The sequence below is a fragment of the Dipteris shenzhenensis genome, chromosome 12 (assembly GCF_047967505.1).
Source record: "Dipteris shenzhenensis isolate YYH24624 ecotype China chromosome 12, Dip_SZ_1.0, whole genome shotgun sequence".
Taxonomy (NCBI): domain Eukaryota; kingdom Viridiplantae; phylum Streptophyta; class Polypodiopsida; order Gleicheniales; family Dipteridaceae; genus Dipteris; species Dipteris shenzhenensis.
In genome coordinates this window covers 30,742,881-30,760,381 of record NC_141607.1, presented here as the reverse complement: position 1 = coordinate 30,760,381, position 17,501 = coordinate 30,742,881, and the positions used below count along the sequence as shown (strand labels likewise).

At 41.5% G+C, this 17,501-nt stretch overlaps 1 protein-coding gene across 1 annotated transcript; it reads right to left on the bottom strand.

Annotated features, from left to right (window-relative positions):
* Positions 1 to 10,127: 10,127 nt before the first annotated feature.
* LOC147896081 (putative sugar phosphate/phosphate translocator At3g11320) lies at positions 10,128 to 12,126 on the bottom strand. Its single transcript, XM_087382405.1, has 4 exons — positions 11,678 to 12,126; positions 11,452 to 11,555; positions 11,139 to 11,367; positions 10,128 to 10,605 (listed from the first exon to the last, which is right to left on the bottom strand). The coding sequence occupies exons 1-4, from the start codon at positions 11,987 to 11,989 to the stop codon at positions 10,453 to 10,455; spliced, it is 798 nt and encodes a 265-aa protein (XP_087238531.1). The 5' UTR covers positions 11,990 to 12,126; the 3' UTR covers positions 10,128 to 10,452.
* Positions 12,127 to 17,501: the final 5,375 nt, after the last annotated feature.

The window sequence follows — 17,501 nt, the reverse complement described above, 5'->3', positions numbered from 1 at the left end:
TAGTAGCTGCCTTATTTGTATTTTGCACTTATTTGTGGTATCCTGTCTCAGCCCTCTTGCCCTCCAGTCTCTGCTCTCTTGCCTCCCTACCTCCATACTTTGCAACAACATCTTGACCAGCAGCACAGGGTACTCATCAGCAGCACAGCACACCCACAGATAGATTTGAGGTCAGTATTAATGGGTTCTTCCCTCAGTCTCTACAATCTTCTTGCCTACCATAGAAACAATCCATCCTGCATGGAAATGCATAGACTCAGTCCATATTTTATTTAGTTGTCAAGACAAAGAAATCACTGTAGGAATGCAGATCTTCAAGTGTGATAATTGCATGTGAGGGTAAAACTGTACTTATGGGTTCTTCCTTCAGTCTATGCATACTTCTTGCCTTCCATAGACTCAATCCATCCTGCATGGACATGCAAACACCTTCAAATGACTGAAGACATATTCTAGCATGCTGCCTCATGAATTTGCAAGAAAACGCGAGGAGAAGGCCTTAGGAATTTCAAACAGCCGAAATCGCGTTTTGTTGCAAATATTGAAATGTTGCTTCATCCAACCCTGTCATTCTGGTTTTGTGACTTCCATAGTTATCCATGGCTGTACTCTTCTTGCATAAACTCCATTGATACTGTATTTAGTTGTAAAGATAGAGAAATCACTGTAGGAATGCACCAGCATGTCACTTCAGGAATTTGTAGGAAAACGCGATTTGGACCTGTTAGGAATTTCAAACTCCTCATATCGCGTTTTATTGCAAATTTTTCAATGTTGCTTCATCCACCCTTGTGATTGCCTTTTTGTGTCATACCATGTTCTCCATGACTGTAATCTCTTTCCATTGCTTTGTATGCAGTTTGTCAGAGTGATGGCAAGAACCAAGTCAATTGCAAGGAAAGCTGGCAAAGGGCCAGGGCTTGCAGCAACAGCAGCTGGGGCAGGTACCAAGAAATTTAGTGTGCCTCCAAAGGGAAGAGCTGCACATGGCAGGAAGGGTAAGCCAATGAGCCTGCTCAAGCAAAAGGCCAAGAGATTGAATCATGGTGCAGGTGTGCTAAGGGAGATCAGGAAGCAACAGAAAGCTATAGGCTTTGCAATCCCCAAGGCACCTTTTCAAAGACTGGTGAGGGAAATATGTGATAGTTGTCACCTTGGTTCAGGTGGAACAGGACTGCCATTCTTTCCTTACAGGAAATGGCAGAGGATTACTTGGAAAAATATTTTGAAGATGCAATGCTGGTAGCAGCCCATGCTCACAGGGTGACTTTGATGGCCAAAGAATTCAACACTTTGTCCAGAGTGAGATGGAGGTATGACAAGCTTGTTCATCCTGTGGAATGGCAGGACATAAAGATGAGAGACATATTATTAATTCCACCTACAAGGAAGTTGAAGGTAGATAAGTTTAAGGTTGTTGAAGTAACCCACTCAAAGAACACCAAAGGGAAGACTGCTTATGAGGAGTCACTGAAGCAGCAAATAAAAGAAACAAAATCTGTTATAGATGTGGAGACTGGAAAGAGGGAGCTGCAAATACATAGAAGGTTGCAGGAGCTGGGCCCTAATATAGTTGTCCATATTGAGGATGAATTTTTAGTGAATGATTTTGACTTGACAAAACCATGCTTGGCAGCATTGGCTCATAAGAATGAGTATTGCTCAGATACTATCATTCTTGCAATGCTCTAGTAAGTGTCTATTATTTTACATTTTTTGCAAAACAATCCTCCTTGTACCTCCTTTATACCCTACCCTAATTATTTTTTGGTCCTATGCAGCATGATGAGAAGCTGGCTTCACCCCTCTGTACAGCATACAATCCATATTATTGATCCTGCCATTTCTTCTAAGTTAAGAGATGCAAAGGAAACTCCCATCAGTATTTCCAAACTGGTCAGACACTGCAATTTTGAAGTAATCGATGTTTTGCTACTTCCATACCATAACAGGTATGTGGGTGACTGCTTCTTTTAAGGTTCTTCTTTAAGATTGAGAACTCTTGTAGCCTTTGATTTCCTAATGCTTTTTTCCTTATGAAGTGACCACTGGAGTTTTGTTTCTATTGACATCCAGCAGAAGTAATGCTTTATATTCAACTCTCTTAAAATCACACACAGAGAGCTGAAATTGTAAGTGTTGTGTGTGCTTTTTGAACTTAAAACTTCTTTATTTTGATATCATACTAACTAAATTATATGTATTGCAGTTGTATTAGAAGGCTTCTAGATGCATTGAATCACTATCCTCCTAATGTCTCTCTTTTGGATTCAATAGAGCCAATAAATCTAGAGGTAAAAAGTCATTCCCTCTACTGATGTCTATTTCATGCTATGCCTTTGAACTTATTGAATTTTTTTTTTTTGTTCAGATGTTAACAGTTTCTAACATATCTTTCCAACTATACAGACACCACAACAAGATGATTCAAGTAGCTATGGATGGAGAGTGCTGGTCAGTGCCAAATATCTACTTTCAAGCTATTTTGAGAAAGAACAGCCAGACCTTCTAAGAAAAAATAATTTTCATTTAGCTTGAAGATAATTCATAATGATACAAAGTGTTCTTAATCATCATATGCCATTGCAGATGAAAGAAGATAGCTTCAGCTCAAACTATGTATATAATTTCAGAGCTCATACAATTTGGAGGTTTTTGAGCTATGCCTCCCCCAAACTTATTGTACCAGCTACTGTCGTGTTGGGTGAGAGCTCTAAAGTACAAGAAGGTGTCATACACCTTGATGCCACAGATGAAGCTGATGTGGTGCCACAGGAACAAGCACCTAGTGCTGAGGAGGAGAAGCCACGGGAGCAAGGACCTACTGCTGATGTTGTTGAGGAGAAGATGGAGCAGTAGCAAACAGATGCTCCTGGGGCAGTAGAGGAGACAACGGAGCAGCACCAACATACTGTACAGGACAGGATGGAGTAGCAGAAAACAGATTCTCCAAAAAATGATGATAGGGAGATCTTGGACCATGTAGAGCAGCCTCTGGATCAAGCTGTACATAAATAGAAAATGGATATCCGGAATATATTATACATGTACAACTAAACACTTCTATACAAAATTTTACTTGATTGAATACAAAACCTTTGTTTATGGAGTCTATGTTATCTCAATTTTCAAATTTTCAATGTCTTTGCATTTTATTGAGCTCTCTCTTCTTTTGAGCAATTGAAAAAAAGAAATATGAATCAGAGGGGTAAAGTAAACTAATAGCAATGCTTAATGAGACTAGGATAAATCAGATGGTGTACCTTTTTATTGTTGTAGATAAATAAAAAATCATTTGAAATAGAACCTTTTGTCTCAAACAGAATGTCATTGCGCAATTGAGCTAGGGAGCAACATTCTCTTAATGAGATATTGACTAGCACATCACCATTCTCCACAACATCAATATCAAGAAGTTTATTTTCTGCACCAAAGGAATCTTCATCTTGATCCATTGGGACTAGTTTTGTGCCTAGCATTCGACTGCGCTTATAATAAAAAGAAAAAATAAAATTTTGTGATGCAACCATGTACTTCAGTTGCATAGAAGGTTGGACAACCTCACAAAACACTGAACTACATGTCTTCTTATCCCAACCTTTATCCAAAAATTGTGGCATGCATGCCGAACTTGTTGCTTTAACTGTGAACATTGTTTTTGAAACCTTCATTGGAAAGGTATTAAACAAGTCCACAAAAACTGTGAGGCATGCATAAAGAAATTTTTATTATCCTTGTGGCAATATTGGGCCTCAGAGCTTTCTGTACTTCTTTGAAAAGCTTGGCCCTATATGCCTCTATAACACTAGAATGTGGGTGAGGCCAATCCACTGAATTCCATGCCAGAAGGTCTTGTTTTCTTAACACACCATGTGTGTTAGCATTGTCCAGCAATTGATAAAAATGATCAGTAAAAAATATACCCGATTGAGCTAGCTCTGTTGCACATCGACCTTGGTATTTTTTGTTCTCCTATCGATCCATGCAGAACATCTATAAATCCCAGAATACAATCGATGTTTTGCCATGTCTCATACGATGAAGGGTATAAATCTGAAATAAAACAACACAAGAATGTCAATAAGCAAAGAAAGAAAGCTTCATCTTAAAAATCCATACACCTCGTAAAGAAAAAAACCACAATAGAAAAATATACAATTAGGCCTGTGCTGCGGAAGATCTTTTGGATAGTCTCGCAAGACAAGTTCTTTATGCATGTACACATGTTGAATCAAAACTTCTTTCACCGATATCTTCCCTCTGGTGATTTTAAAATCTCGTACTCTTCCCTTCCATGATGCCAAGAAAATGTTTTTTGTCTGGGGTCTTTTTCTTTTGCTAGGTTGCATGAGCACCCATGCTCCTTTCAAAACACCAAACCTTTCCCAAGTTCCTTCCATTTTGACTGTACTTGAATTCTCTACCGAAGGAATAGAAGAAGCAGGTCGATGGGGTAAGGATGTGTGGTATAATTCTGCCTTCATAGCATTATCATCCACAGAGCGTCTTCCACAAGAACGGCCATGGTTTTTATTCACCATAGAGATTTTCTGAATCTGTAACAATAGTAAAGTAATGTAAATAAGATAACAAATTGAAGTTTCAAGAAAGAGAAAGTGGGCAGACAGACAGTTGACAAGAAACATCTTACTCTACGCCAAACAGGATCAAGGGAGCAGTTTTGGAAAAGAAGAGGTTGCTGCACAATGAGGCAGTGGTGTAGAATGGTAGACCTTTCGAAGGAAAGGCGGCACAACATTTCAAAGTTCAAAGGAAGGTGGAAGCAGGAAGGCCCTTGTCAGATAAAATGTCAGTTTAGATTCTATCTTCTTGTCCAAAGATCTTGTGAGAATAAAAAACCAATCTCCACATTAATGTAGCACGCTTGTACCTACATAAAGTATTGTTTATTTTTTCTATTTTCTCTTATTTTCATGAATTTCCAACGTTACATTGGCCCTCTATTGATTGGTTGAGAGCTTATTTTTCCAAACTGTAAAAGGCCCCAAAATGAGCTCCCTTTTTTCCTAATGTATGGCCCTTACGTTGTTAGGATCCATACGAACCCCTTCTTGGGATATTATGTCCCAAGTATTTCACTTCTTTTGCAAAGAATTCACATTTGGATGCTTTAGCAAAGAGTGAATTATCTCTAAGCAGTTGGAACACTTTTCGCAAATGTTCCAAATGCTTTTTCCTAGTTTTACTATAAATAAGGATATCGTCTAGAAATACTACAGCAAATTTCCCTAAATATGGCCTTAAGACACTATTCATAAGTGTCATGAAAGTTGCTGGAGCATTTGTTAATCCAAATGGCATTACTTTAAATTGATAATGCCTAGAGCGAGTATGAAATGATGTCTTAGGGACATCCTCTTCCCTAATTCATACTTGGTGATATCCTGATCTTAAATCAATTTTAGTAAAGTATTTTGCCCCTTGCAATTGATCAAAGAGCTCATCAATGTGAGGCATAGGATACTTATTTTTTATGGTGATTTTATTTAGTGCTCGGTAATCTATGCATAAATGCATAGTACCATCTTTTTTCTTTACCAGTAAAACTAGTGCAGACCAAGGTGAACTACTTGTTTGGATTTGGCCCTTCCTAAGATATTCCGTTAATTGTCTTTCAACCTCATGTTCCTTCATTTGACTAAGCCTATATGGGGGTTTACAAACAGGGGTAGATCCAGGAATTAAATCTATTTTATGATCTACTTCTCTGCCAGGAGGTAAACCATCAAGTAAATCAGACAAAAAAACATATTGAAATTCAAACATTAAATCATTGAAAGAAGATTTATACTTTTTAACATGATCAAAAACAACATTACTTCTTTCCGATGTAGAAGACATATAATCACCAATAAAAGTAAGTTCACAAAGATATACCTCACATTCTTCTTGGTGTAGTAGTCATTCCAATTCCATCGAACAAATAATAGGCGAGTTAGGCACATCATGTTCTCCTTGAATCTGGAAGACTCTACCCTCTTTTTCAAACATAATGGAGTTATTAAGATAACTCCTCTGTAAGCTATGCCCAAGACTATATAGCCATTCTCAACCAAGCACTACATCTGTTCGATCGACATGCATGATTTGGAAATCCAAGGCATCCTGATAGCCTTGAATATCCACCTCTACACCATATATCATGGTGTCCCAAACTTTTTTTATCACTGCCCTTTGCCAAAGAGACCACATATTTATGGGCACTAGGAGTCTCATGCAATTTTAATTTCTTAACTAACGAGTAGTTTAAGAAATTAAGTATTGCACTATCATTGATCATCACTCTTACTCTTTGCCCCTTAATTTTTCCATGCATCCTCATTAAATCATGAGGACCAAAGGTGGGCTGCCACATTGCCGATGATAAACAGCACATGTGGGTGCTATCCTCATGATAGACCTCTACCTCACTGTACTTTTCAGTACCATTAAGCGGCAATACTTGCACCGCATGTACTTGTCTTTGTGGAGGTCTATTTGGGGCTTTAGCTCCCACTAGTTTATTTTTAGGACAGTTCCAAGCAGCATGGTCTTTGCCCAAACATTTGAAGCAAAGATTTTCTTGCCCGGCCCTTTCATAATCCTCTTTCTTCAAGAGAGGATAATTTTGTGTTTGAGGTTTCTTAGGTGGTGCCTGAGGAACCTCCTTCTTAAAGTGCCCCTTCCTTTTCAAATTGGGAAATTTATTGAACTTTGGAATAAAACATGTTTGCTCTGAAGTTACAACTCTGAATTTCCCCGTCGTATCATCGTATATTTGGGCATACTTAATGGCTTCCTCAAAGGTTTTAGGAGAATTTCTTTTCACCTCAACCTTATAAGTGTCTTTCAGACCTCTCACGAAACCCCTTATCTTTTGGAATTCATCAATTCCCTTCAACTTAAGGACTGCCTCCCTATAGTTCGCTATGTATTGGACTAGAGTGTTTTTATCCATAGTGCAATTGTCCCAAGCCTCCCACGCTCTTTCTAATTCATTTTTCGGTAAAAACTCTTTTAGGAAGGCTTGTTCAAACTCAATCCAATACCTAGGAATTCTATCACTTTCCTTGAGGCTCATCCACCATTTATAGGCTTTATTTCCAAGGGAAAGACTTGCTTCCACGACTTGATTTTCAGGAGGTGTATTCCTGAGTCGGTGGAAGTCTTGCCACTTTTGCAAGAACGTATTAATCGAATCTTTATTACGTTCCTTTTCTTCCCCATTGAAAATTGGCGGTTTTAAGTCCTTGAGGATGTTCGAGGTTTCTCGAAGTCGAGAGGTGGACCTCTTAACTTGATTAGGAGGAATTGGTGATTTTTCAGTAATAGATACAGCTATCTTAGTTATAGCTTCAGCTAGGGTTTTTAGTGTTTCACTGATAACTCCTAGCTATGTTTGCGTTCGAGTTTCAAGTTTAGTGAATTCCGTATACAGAATTCCATAATCACCGTAATCAATATCCTCCATTTCCACATTATCCTCTTGAGTTTCACTTTGTACCTCCTCATGTGTTTCCTCTCCAACTATTGCTTTTCCCTTTCTAGCCCTTTCCTCGACCTCCCTAATCATATCATCCCGGAGTTGTCATTTCAAAGACGTATATTTTTCAGAAATTATAAAGCGAAACGCTTTATGTTAGAGAAAAATATAATGCCCACTTCCCTGGTATTTGTTCGAGGCGTTGGATTTGTCTTTGAAGCCGACGCGTCCTCTCATGCTTTTAATTCTTGATCTCTCGTCTCGATCCCACTCTTCTTTATACTCTTTGCTTTGAACTTTTCGACCGGTTCTTCAATCTTCTTCTTTGAGTTTGGCGAGGCTAAGGAGATTGGAAAGAAGAAGGGGGTGAAAAGACTTTGAAAAGAGAGGGGGGGCTTTAGACTTTAGAGAGGGGTAGAAATACTCTGATGAGGTGGCCTTTTTCCAAAGGTTTCTCAACCTTTGGATGACGTGGCTACTTTTTTTTTAAATTTTAAATAAAGGTTTTCAAACCTTTCATGACGCGACAACGGCCGCTGTGAGTCTGTGTTTCTCTGCAGCTCTTCACTCAAGAGAATCGTGTACTGCAAGGTCTTCCAGAGAATCATGTACTACAGGGTCTTTCGGAGATGTCAAACAGCCTAGACCTTAGAGCCATGGATCTCCGTTTGTTGCTGCGCGACCGCCGCACGTACAACAGTACAAGATACTCCCAAGTTCCAATGCTTCAACCTTCCATTGCGCATGAGTCGCGGCACGACTGTCGTCTCATGGTTCTAATTCCTGTGAGAGTAGGCTGCAACGCAACAGCAAGCAGTAAAGATGACGGGTCATGGCTCCTTCACAACACTGATCACACAACTCCTAGCTTGGGTTCTGATTTTCGCTGCGCTCATTCAAGGCTTCGACTTGCAGGTGACTTCGTAGACTTGCAGCGCTCTCAAGTCCCGCGGCCCTGCTGTGCAACTGTAGTACTGTAGGCTATTAGTCCTCCACAGTGTCAACGATCTTTGAGTGGACTCCGTAGTTTTGAATCTAAAGATTCTGAGAGGGTCCGAACGAATGCTTAAACAAAGCTTCCCCTCAACATCTGAGAATCCCACAGACTCCTCAAGTCGTTGCCCTACTCTGATACCAAGCTTACATCACCGTAAAGAGGGCTCAACTCGAATTCTCCGCCCAGCCACGATTCCCAGAGTGCTCCCTCTTCTTTTGTACGTCAACTCCCCTAGAGTTCCCTTAGTTTTCTTCCTTTATGGAGCCTATCTCTAGAATTCTCCCCTAAACCCAGTGCATGCCATGTGGATCCCTTTTATGCCAAGTGTCCTTTCAAAGGACCTTACTCTTTTGACCCCCCTTGGCACTCTTGTAAGGTATGTTTTGATCGTATGTTCAGTTTCATGTGATTGAAACACACCGAATTGGAGGACGTGATCCTGCTGAAGGACCTGCCATTGAAGCTTTCAGGACTGAAATCAAGTCCACTTACAGACGTCTCGCCAGGCACTGTCGTGTCTCTGCAAGACACCGAGGAGACCACGCAAGTGTTCTTGCAAATTCACGCAGCTTACATCGCCCTTTCTCAAGTCCAATCCGGACATCCACGACTTACTGCTCCCTACGACCCAGGAAGAGAGAGAAGCTGGGAAACAGATCAAAGAAGGTATTACGCAGCGGCTGCGAACAACGCTTGCACCGTTTGTACAGAACTGGAACTCTTTTATATGCTCTAGATACCATCCTTCTGCGTTCGTAAATTTGGGCTCTTTCTGCGAGCGGTGACTGGCACACCACCAGATCAAAACTGCCTGCAGGTGTTTGTTTGCAGCGAATGCATACGTATGAATCTGTACATTCTGTGGGCATCTCAATTTTAGAGAATAATTCTTCTCAAAAAGCTTGGCACACTGACTGTTCCATGTGTAGCGCTGTGCTGCCTCTCCCAAGAGTGTACGTCATCAATGTCGCAAGAAAGGTTGAGATTCTGAAATTCTTGACCGAACTTTGGTTCATTAGCTTCGTATGGAATCAACTAACTGAGCTCACAACCCACAACTGATCTATTAAGGCTTGCAATTATTTAATATGGGGGCGGTTGGGTTTTGGCCTTTAGGTCAATCGTCACCCTGCGTTTCCCCTTGTAATATGATGGCATTTCTTTGAATTGGGGCTGCCACTGCTTTCTCTCCTCGTTGGGTGGTTTAGTATTGGTCTCTGAGGGTAGCATCCCCTACCCCTCCTCTGATGGTGGCAGACGGGCTGCCATGACCTACTCTAGGGCGTGAGCACGCCTTGCTCTAGTTCCTCCTCTTTACGCATACACTGAAAGTCATCTATGGTCTTGTCGGCTCTCTGATACTAGCAGGTGCTAGTATGTTTGTGCAAGGCATGGTGCCCTCTTGCCGAATGGCAGATGGTTGGGGCTACCCTCTTCTGAACTGCAAGCAGTTTCTCGAGCTACAAAATCCTCCCTTTGGGCCCAGTCCTAGTTTGGCCGCTGCAATGTTGTGGAGGAACAAAGGCACATGCGTAGAGAGAAGGGGTCTGATGGAGGGAGGGGCGACCAGCAGGGGGGTAGGGGCAGCAGGGTAATGGAAGCCCTTGGGGCGGGGTGGGGGGGTTTTGCTTTGTGTAGGAAGAGGGAGCAGGGCTTGAGGGAGAGCAGTAGGACCAGTGTTTTATCAGTGCCATTACGTCTGAGATTACGACTGTTTATCTTCTGTTGGATTTTTACAGGTCTTGCTATTTTGTTGCCAGTGGTTCTCAGTACAGGATGGAAGACTCATCAAAATTATTATTATACATTGCTTCACATAATTAATTCATATGCTGATATGGGCCATTGCTTGATTTCAATAGATTCTGTAATTGGGCATCGTTCTTGGAAAAGGCTTCCAACTGACCCTTGACAAAAGGCCAGACATAAGAAAGCCCAAAATATCCTTCCCTTGCCTGAATTGTTTCACATGCTAGTGGTACCTATACTTGCGTTTTGCTTCAGTGTACAATATCACCCCAGAGACTGTTAGTGCATAGCCAAGCATGCCGGTCGCAGAGACAGGGTTCCGAAATAGCAGCAATGAAACACCAACAGCCACAGCTCCTTTTGCGTTCCCAAGGACCTGCATAGAGTAATGGATTTGGAAGATGGTTAGAGACTTGAGACTCCAACATGCTATAAAACTTTCCCCAGTGATTCAAAAAACTAGAAAGAATTAAAGATTCATCCCTTAGCAGAAGGCCCTCAACCTAAAAATTGTTTGCAATGTATGTGATCCACAGGAAATTAGTCTTTATGAAAGTTGAGTTTTGACTTAGAGCCACTGCATCCATAGATAATGGTCAGCTACACCTTGGGATGTCAAGCATGAGACGGTCAATTAGCAATGGTCCCAATCTTCCTCTAAATCACTATTCAAGCACATTACTTAAGCAGTTTATGTCAAAAAGGGATGTGCAGTTGTCTTTCCAACCAAAACGAACCTTGAATCATATCCTTTAAACAGGGAAAAGCAAAACTGAACGAGTAAGAATTTACACAACGAACCATGGTGTTAGATAATTGCAGAATTGGAAACTTTGGAGCATGTTTAATACGAGAAAACGCATCGTAAGACTAAAGATTTAAATAGTAATAGCATAGCATAAAAGTTACCTGCAGTGTCAATGCACTGGTATGCTTAGTAACCAGGAAATTCGATAGATTCACAAAGTAAGCCATAGCTGAATTAACTGATAGATATAAAATGATCTTTGGGTCCTGCCTAGCCAAGGCAATTGTGGTACTAAGCACATTGGTCTCCATCAGGAGTGTTGCTGGCAGCAGGACAAGAAGAGCGATCGGAGCCATGTACAACAGCAAGTTCATAGAATTCAATTTTTCCCTGTATCACTCAAATTTCAGCCACGGCACAAGAAAACAGTTTTTTGGGTTAAAAAAGAAAACTTAATGTAGAGAAAGTACATACCCTTCAGAAGAAAGCAGAATCCCCTGTAGTACTGACTTGAAGGCTCGGGCAGCAGTTGCAATGATACAAATTATGTACCCATACAGGTGAAAGCTGGGTTCTCCCTGTTCCCAAACCAAGAAATTGAGAATTGGGGCGATCAGCTTTGAATATCAGAATCTAAAGCTACCTTTCTGAGGTTACACTTCAAGCAATATAGGTGCCAAAGGAAGCAAAAGAAACCCACCCCACTGGCGATGATCGCTCCTGTCACCACCGGCACCAGTGTAGCGTACGTCACCCACGCTTCTCTTTTGAATGTCAGAGCGTAAGCAAACACCGCAGTGAAAAATGGCGTTGTGGCTCCCACAGCCTGGTTGAAGGACACCGGCAAGAACCTCAATGAGATGTTCCCGCCCACAACAGAGGCACAAAAAATGACACTGAGAGTTGCAATTTTTAAGAACTGGATGGGTGAATGGAGACGCTGCAGAGGCACAATTTTCAACAGAGCGATGGCTATATAGCTGAGCAGGGCGCAGGCTGTCATATGGCACATGGTGAGAAAGATGGGAAACTTGAAGCCATAGCTGGAGAGAAGGTATCTGTTGAGGAGGAGCACGCCGATGTTGGAGAAGTACCAGGAGGCGGTGGAGGCGACAGTGAGCAGGAGCTTGGTGGAGATGTGGGTGGTATTGGAGGAGGCAAATCCTCCATGATCGATGATGATGAGGCTACGAGGAGACTCATGTGCAGGGAAGATCTGCTCGAGAGGTGGAGATGGATGGTGATGGAGATTTCCTGAGGAGGTTTGGCTACGAATTGGAAGTGTGGATCTCCAAGAAGCAATGGGAGGTGGATGAGCATAATTGTCGATGCTAAGAAATTCGGAGGGATGGCTGATGTTTGAGCAGCGGATCAAGCTTACGAGTGTGGATCTCCATGGGAGGAAAGCAGAGGGGAAGATAACTGATGGTTGTTTGAATGGTGAATCGTATGGGGAAGTGGGAGTGAAGCGTGAAACTATAAGAGTTGCCAGTTTGAAGAAAAGAGTGGATTTGAAAGGCAATGCTTTTGAGAGGTTGCTGTACGTGCTTGTATTTTGTAAGGTTTTGTGGTCTGCATGGGGAGCATCCTTCACGCATATTCTTCCAACCTTCTAAACTATGTCCACATTCATCCCCTCACTCTCTCTCTTTTTTTTTTTCTTTTCTCTTTTTATAGCACTCCCTCCTTAGAGGTAGTGCCTCCTTCCCTCTAGTGCTATCCTCTTTTTTTCGGGAAATTCCACGTGTCACCTTTGAGTCTGGGAGGTATTGCTTCTCTCTTTCGTGAATTTCCACATGTAATTTTCAGAATACTTAACTCTTCCGAATTACCATTTATGGCGATGTAATTCTAATGTTTGCCAGGTCGTGCTTTACTCTTTCGTGAATTTTCACATGTGATTTTTAGCAAACTTAACTCTTTCGAATTGTCATTTATGAAAAGTTTCCCTTTAAACAAATCATGTGCTTTCTCTTTGCATCGTGCTTTACCACTATACTGGAAAGTAGTGCATAGTCGCTCTTATTTTTTAACACACTCACCCACACAAGGCACAGTGCCTTGGACCAATGGGCACAGGGTCCACATTCGGGGTCAAAACAGGCACGTGCACGCATGCACATACACACACACATGGTCCTATGGAGGAGCACCCTACCTTGGACCGGTGGGTAGTGGATCTACACCTCGGATCAAAACTCTCACACACACACACTCACACTTTTTTTGGCTGAAATTACACACCCAACCACCCACCCAGTTTGACCATTGAGAGCTAGAACACCGAGCCCCATGACTCTAGGATTTGAACCCATGACCTAAGCATTGGAAGCTGAATGCCCACACCACTACTTACAGGCAATCTAGATTATTAGTAGTGCCTCCTTAGAGGTATTTACAGTACCTCCTTAAAGGTAGTGCTATAGTGGAGGATTGAGACTTCTTTTACACTTGTAATTTTAAGAAAAATTAAATAAGTTGTGTTCCAAATTGGCGTTTAAAGAGATTATCCTACAAAAATTGCCTTTTAATAGTCCAACAATCTTTTAAAAGTCATTACTTTCTCTTTTCCATCCAAAAGCAAGAGGCAATGCATGTGCACACTTTTTGAATTTCTATTCTTTTCATGGGTAATTCCATATCCTTATTCATTTAGTAGCCTCTCTCTCTCTCTCTCTCTCTCTCTCTCTCTCTCGCGTGTTTTAGATCAACCAATTTGATTCCATGGCATTACTACTGCTACAAAGTAAAAAGCTACTTTCGTGCTTTGCATCGCAAGCATCTCTCGCACATATTCTTCCAACATTTGAACTATGCCCACATTTATTCCCTCCCTAAATTGCAAATTTCCGTTCTTTTCATGCACAATTCCATACCCTTAGGGTCTATTCCCAACACTACTACTTAAGTCTATTAGTGAAGTGTTCACATAAGTGTGCTTTCCCTTGGCATTAGAGAGTCTAGTTAATTTAGATCTCTTAACGGCTTGTTCAAAATGCTTGTAAATTTAATCTCCCCAAATGAGGTACTTTAAGGACTTCTTTGAAGTTGGAATGTAGAAATTTAGTGGTTAAGTTGAAGGTGAGTAGTGGGAATGCCACTTTAAGCAAGATTCTTGTTGAGAAATTTTTATGGTCAAGATTATACAACAAGAGCTTGGTACATTTGCAAAGGTTTAACATTAGGATTAAAAAGACTTCTACAATCAAGTGCAATTTTTAAGAATGGACTTTGGATTGATGAAATAAACCTTTTTGTATGGAAAGAGGCCCTGAAAGTTTTAGTAAAGACCACTTAGAGCATAAGAGAGTGGGTACCAATAGGAATGCAATTACCTTGTTAAGATTATCTTAAACTTAACATAATCGATTATGTTAAGCTCACTCGTGTAACCTAACTATACGTGGGAAAGGGCCCTTGTTCATTTATTAATTTATCGAATAGAGTCTCTCTCTCTCTCTCTCTCTATATATATATATATATATATATACACATATATTTATATTTATATTTATATAGATATTCAACTGATTCAATTCAGCTTGTTGGCATCATTGCTACAAAGTAAAACCTCTCTATCGCTGCATATATGCCACCCACCAAAGTTTCTAAACCCTCTATGGGACTTGGTGGTTACGACTCTGGTTAGTGTCGTTATGTGTGTGTGTTTGATTCCTGGCATAAGATGAGTCAATTTGGCTCCTTGACATTGCTACTGTAAAGTACATCTCTCTCTCTCTCTCTCTCTCTCTCTCTCTCTCTCACACACACACACACACACACACACACACACACACACACCCCAATTTTTTCCAATAGTTTAAACAGGGAGAATAGTAGTTCAATGTGAGAGTTCATAAATGGGCCTAGCACTTAGGGCAATTACAACAACGAGTCATGAGTTATTATGATTTTTCACTAGTCTTAAATATTCATCAATTTTACAATCTTTCGAAGACATTCATGAGAACTATGTTTATAACTTTTATAAAATAAGCATAGTTTCAAACTTCTTTTTAAAAATGTATGTATTGCTAATTTAAAGATGAAAAGTTTCTACTTTTCACATCAAATGACAAATTGAAAAAAAAAAGGGATAAATGATACAATCTACTATTCTTTGAAACTATTAATAATTCATGTATGTCCAAGTAAGTATAACACATTATTCAATTAGAATTACAAAAATGTGAATTTTCTTCTACGAAAACTTCATCCCAATCATTGAAGTTCATCCCAGTCATTGGATTAGGGCATATATTTCACGTTAAGATGAGTAGGTATATGTAGTCCATAGCCAAAGAAGAAGGCTTGTGGAAAGAAAATATTTTGATAGATGTAGAAGAAAATTTTAGATGATTGTGAGTAGTACAATTTAGTGGGTTACTTTATTTGATCTAAAGAAGAACCATGAAGAAGACAACAATTATCTAAAGATGAACTGTGAAGAAGACAACAATTATCGTTTTTAAAAATAATGTAAACCTAGATTTTGGAATCCACTTTGTTGAAAAAGTTGAACAGATAGAAAAAAGGAAAATTTTAAACATGAATAAAAGTGAATTTCATTCCATTAGAAGGCAAAAAATTTTGTCAGCAAAACTTTCATCTCGACGAAAAATTTTCATCGACGGATTTTCTTTTTTTGTCGATGGACATTTATATCCATCGATAAGACTTGGGATTCCAAAATTTAGTGGGATATAATTCGAGATGCTCTCCTTCCCTTGCTGCCCTTTGCATCCTCGCTGCCTATTCTCTTTCTTTCTTTCTTTCCCACCTTGTTAACCCTGTGGCAACAAGGGCCAGAAGTGCAGTCTAGGACAACAACTATGAGAGCATTATGTGTGTAGAGTAGCAGCGAAGCTCCGCTTGTAATATCTTGAGCCTAAAAGATAGTATGATAAATCTTAAGGATGAGGATAGCCAAAACCCTCTCTAGAAAAGATCCAATCATGCTTGCAAAATCAAGATCTAGAGAGAGAAATACTAAAAGCCTACACTTTCGGAGGTCCCTCCACTTTGTGTAGAGACCCAAAAGGTGCCCCCACTTTGTGTAGAGACCCAAAAGGTCCCCCCCAAAAGTGGAGAGACCAACATGTATAAATATCTCTCAATGGAATAAAGCTCCCACTCTTTGGGATTCAGTGTTCAAGCTCACTATTGTGTTCATGCGATTGATTTCCATTGCATCCATGCTCTCTTACACTATTGTGTTCTAGCATGCCCTTACCCTTGCACTCTCTACCCTTGAACTCCCTCCTCCTCCTCCTTCCTCCCTCTTCCTTCCTCCTCCTCATCCTCCTCCCTCATCCTCCTCCTCCTCCTCCTCCTTCCTCCCTCCCTTCTCCTCCCTCCTCCTCCTCCTCCTTCCTCCCTCCCTTCTCCTCCCTCCTCTTCCTCCTCCCTTCTCCTCCATCTCCTCCTCCTCCCTCCTCCTCCTTCTCCCATCTCCTTCTCCTTCCTCTTCCTTCCTCCCTCCCTTCTCCTCCCTCCTCCTCCTCCTCCCTTCTCCTCCATCTCCTCCTCCTCCCTCCTCCTCCTCCTCCTTCCTCCTCCTTTTCCGTTCTCCTCCTCCTCCCTCCCTTCTCCTCAACCCTTACCCCTCTAATCTGTGAAGGAGACTAGCTCTCCACTCCTCAACCTTGGACTCCTCCTAAACCCTACAACCCCGTCTGAACCCTAGAACTCCTAGTTAACTCTCTCTCAACCCTGTCCCCACTTCTAACCCTGAAATCCCCTTCTAAACCCTTGAACTCCCGTGGAGGCGAGAGCCTCCATCTCCACCTCCACCCGCCCCTTTTTCACCCCCCCCTTCTCTCTCTCTTTCTTTCCCCCCATCTCCACCTCCACCCCCCATTCCCTTTCCCTCCACCTCCACCCCCCCCCCCCCTTTTCCCTCTTTCCCCCCCATGTCCACCTCCCACCCCCCCTTCTCTCTCTCTCTCTCTTTCCCCCCCCCCTCCCTCCCCCTCTCTCTCTCTCTCTCTCTCTCTCTCTCTCTCTCTCTCTCTCTCTAATACCCAAGGGCTTGGACAGCCCCACTAGCCAGGTGTGGCGCCCACCAACATAGGCGGTGGCACCCGCGCCAATGACGATGGTGCCCGCCTGAGGCGAAGCCCGCCCACACGCCATGTGGTGACACTCGGAGCCCGCCAGCCTTAGCCTTAAGGCTTTAGGGTAATCCCCCCCCCCCCCCCTCAAAAAAAAAAAAAAAGAACCACCTAAGCCACCACCCACTGACCCCCCCCCCCCTCTCAGGGAAAAAAAAAGAAAAATAGAGGGTTAAAGTACACCTAAAAACTAACCATAGTAAGGTTAGTTGAACTTAGGTTAGGTTATTTTACCACCGATTAGGTTAGTTGTCCATAGGTTGGGTTAACTGACTATAGGGCTAGATTAAGTTAACTATGTATCAATTAGTAATTAACTTTAGTTAATTGGGTTAGCTACAGTCACACTAACTAATTCGATTAGATAACTAGGTTAGGTTAAGGCCTAGTTACAACGACTAAGTCCAAACT

What these genes read in the sequence shown, in the direction of transcription:
- LOC147896081 (XM_087382405.1), bottom strand. Translation starts at nt 11,989, where the DNA reads ATGTGCCATATGACAGCCTGCGCCCTGCTCAGCTATATAGCCATCGCT. An exon ending in ATTCTGCTTTCTTCTGAAGG is followed by an intron (nt 11,368 to 11,451) that starts GTATGTACTTTC and finishes TGAGTGATACAG; the next exon opens with GGAAAAATTGAATTCTATGA. An exon ending in CCAGTGCATTGACACTGCAG is followed by an intron (nt 10,606 to 11,138) that starts GTAACTTTTATG and finishes TACTCTATGCAG; the next exon opens with GTCCTTGGGAACGCAAAAGG.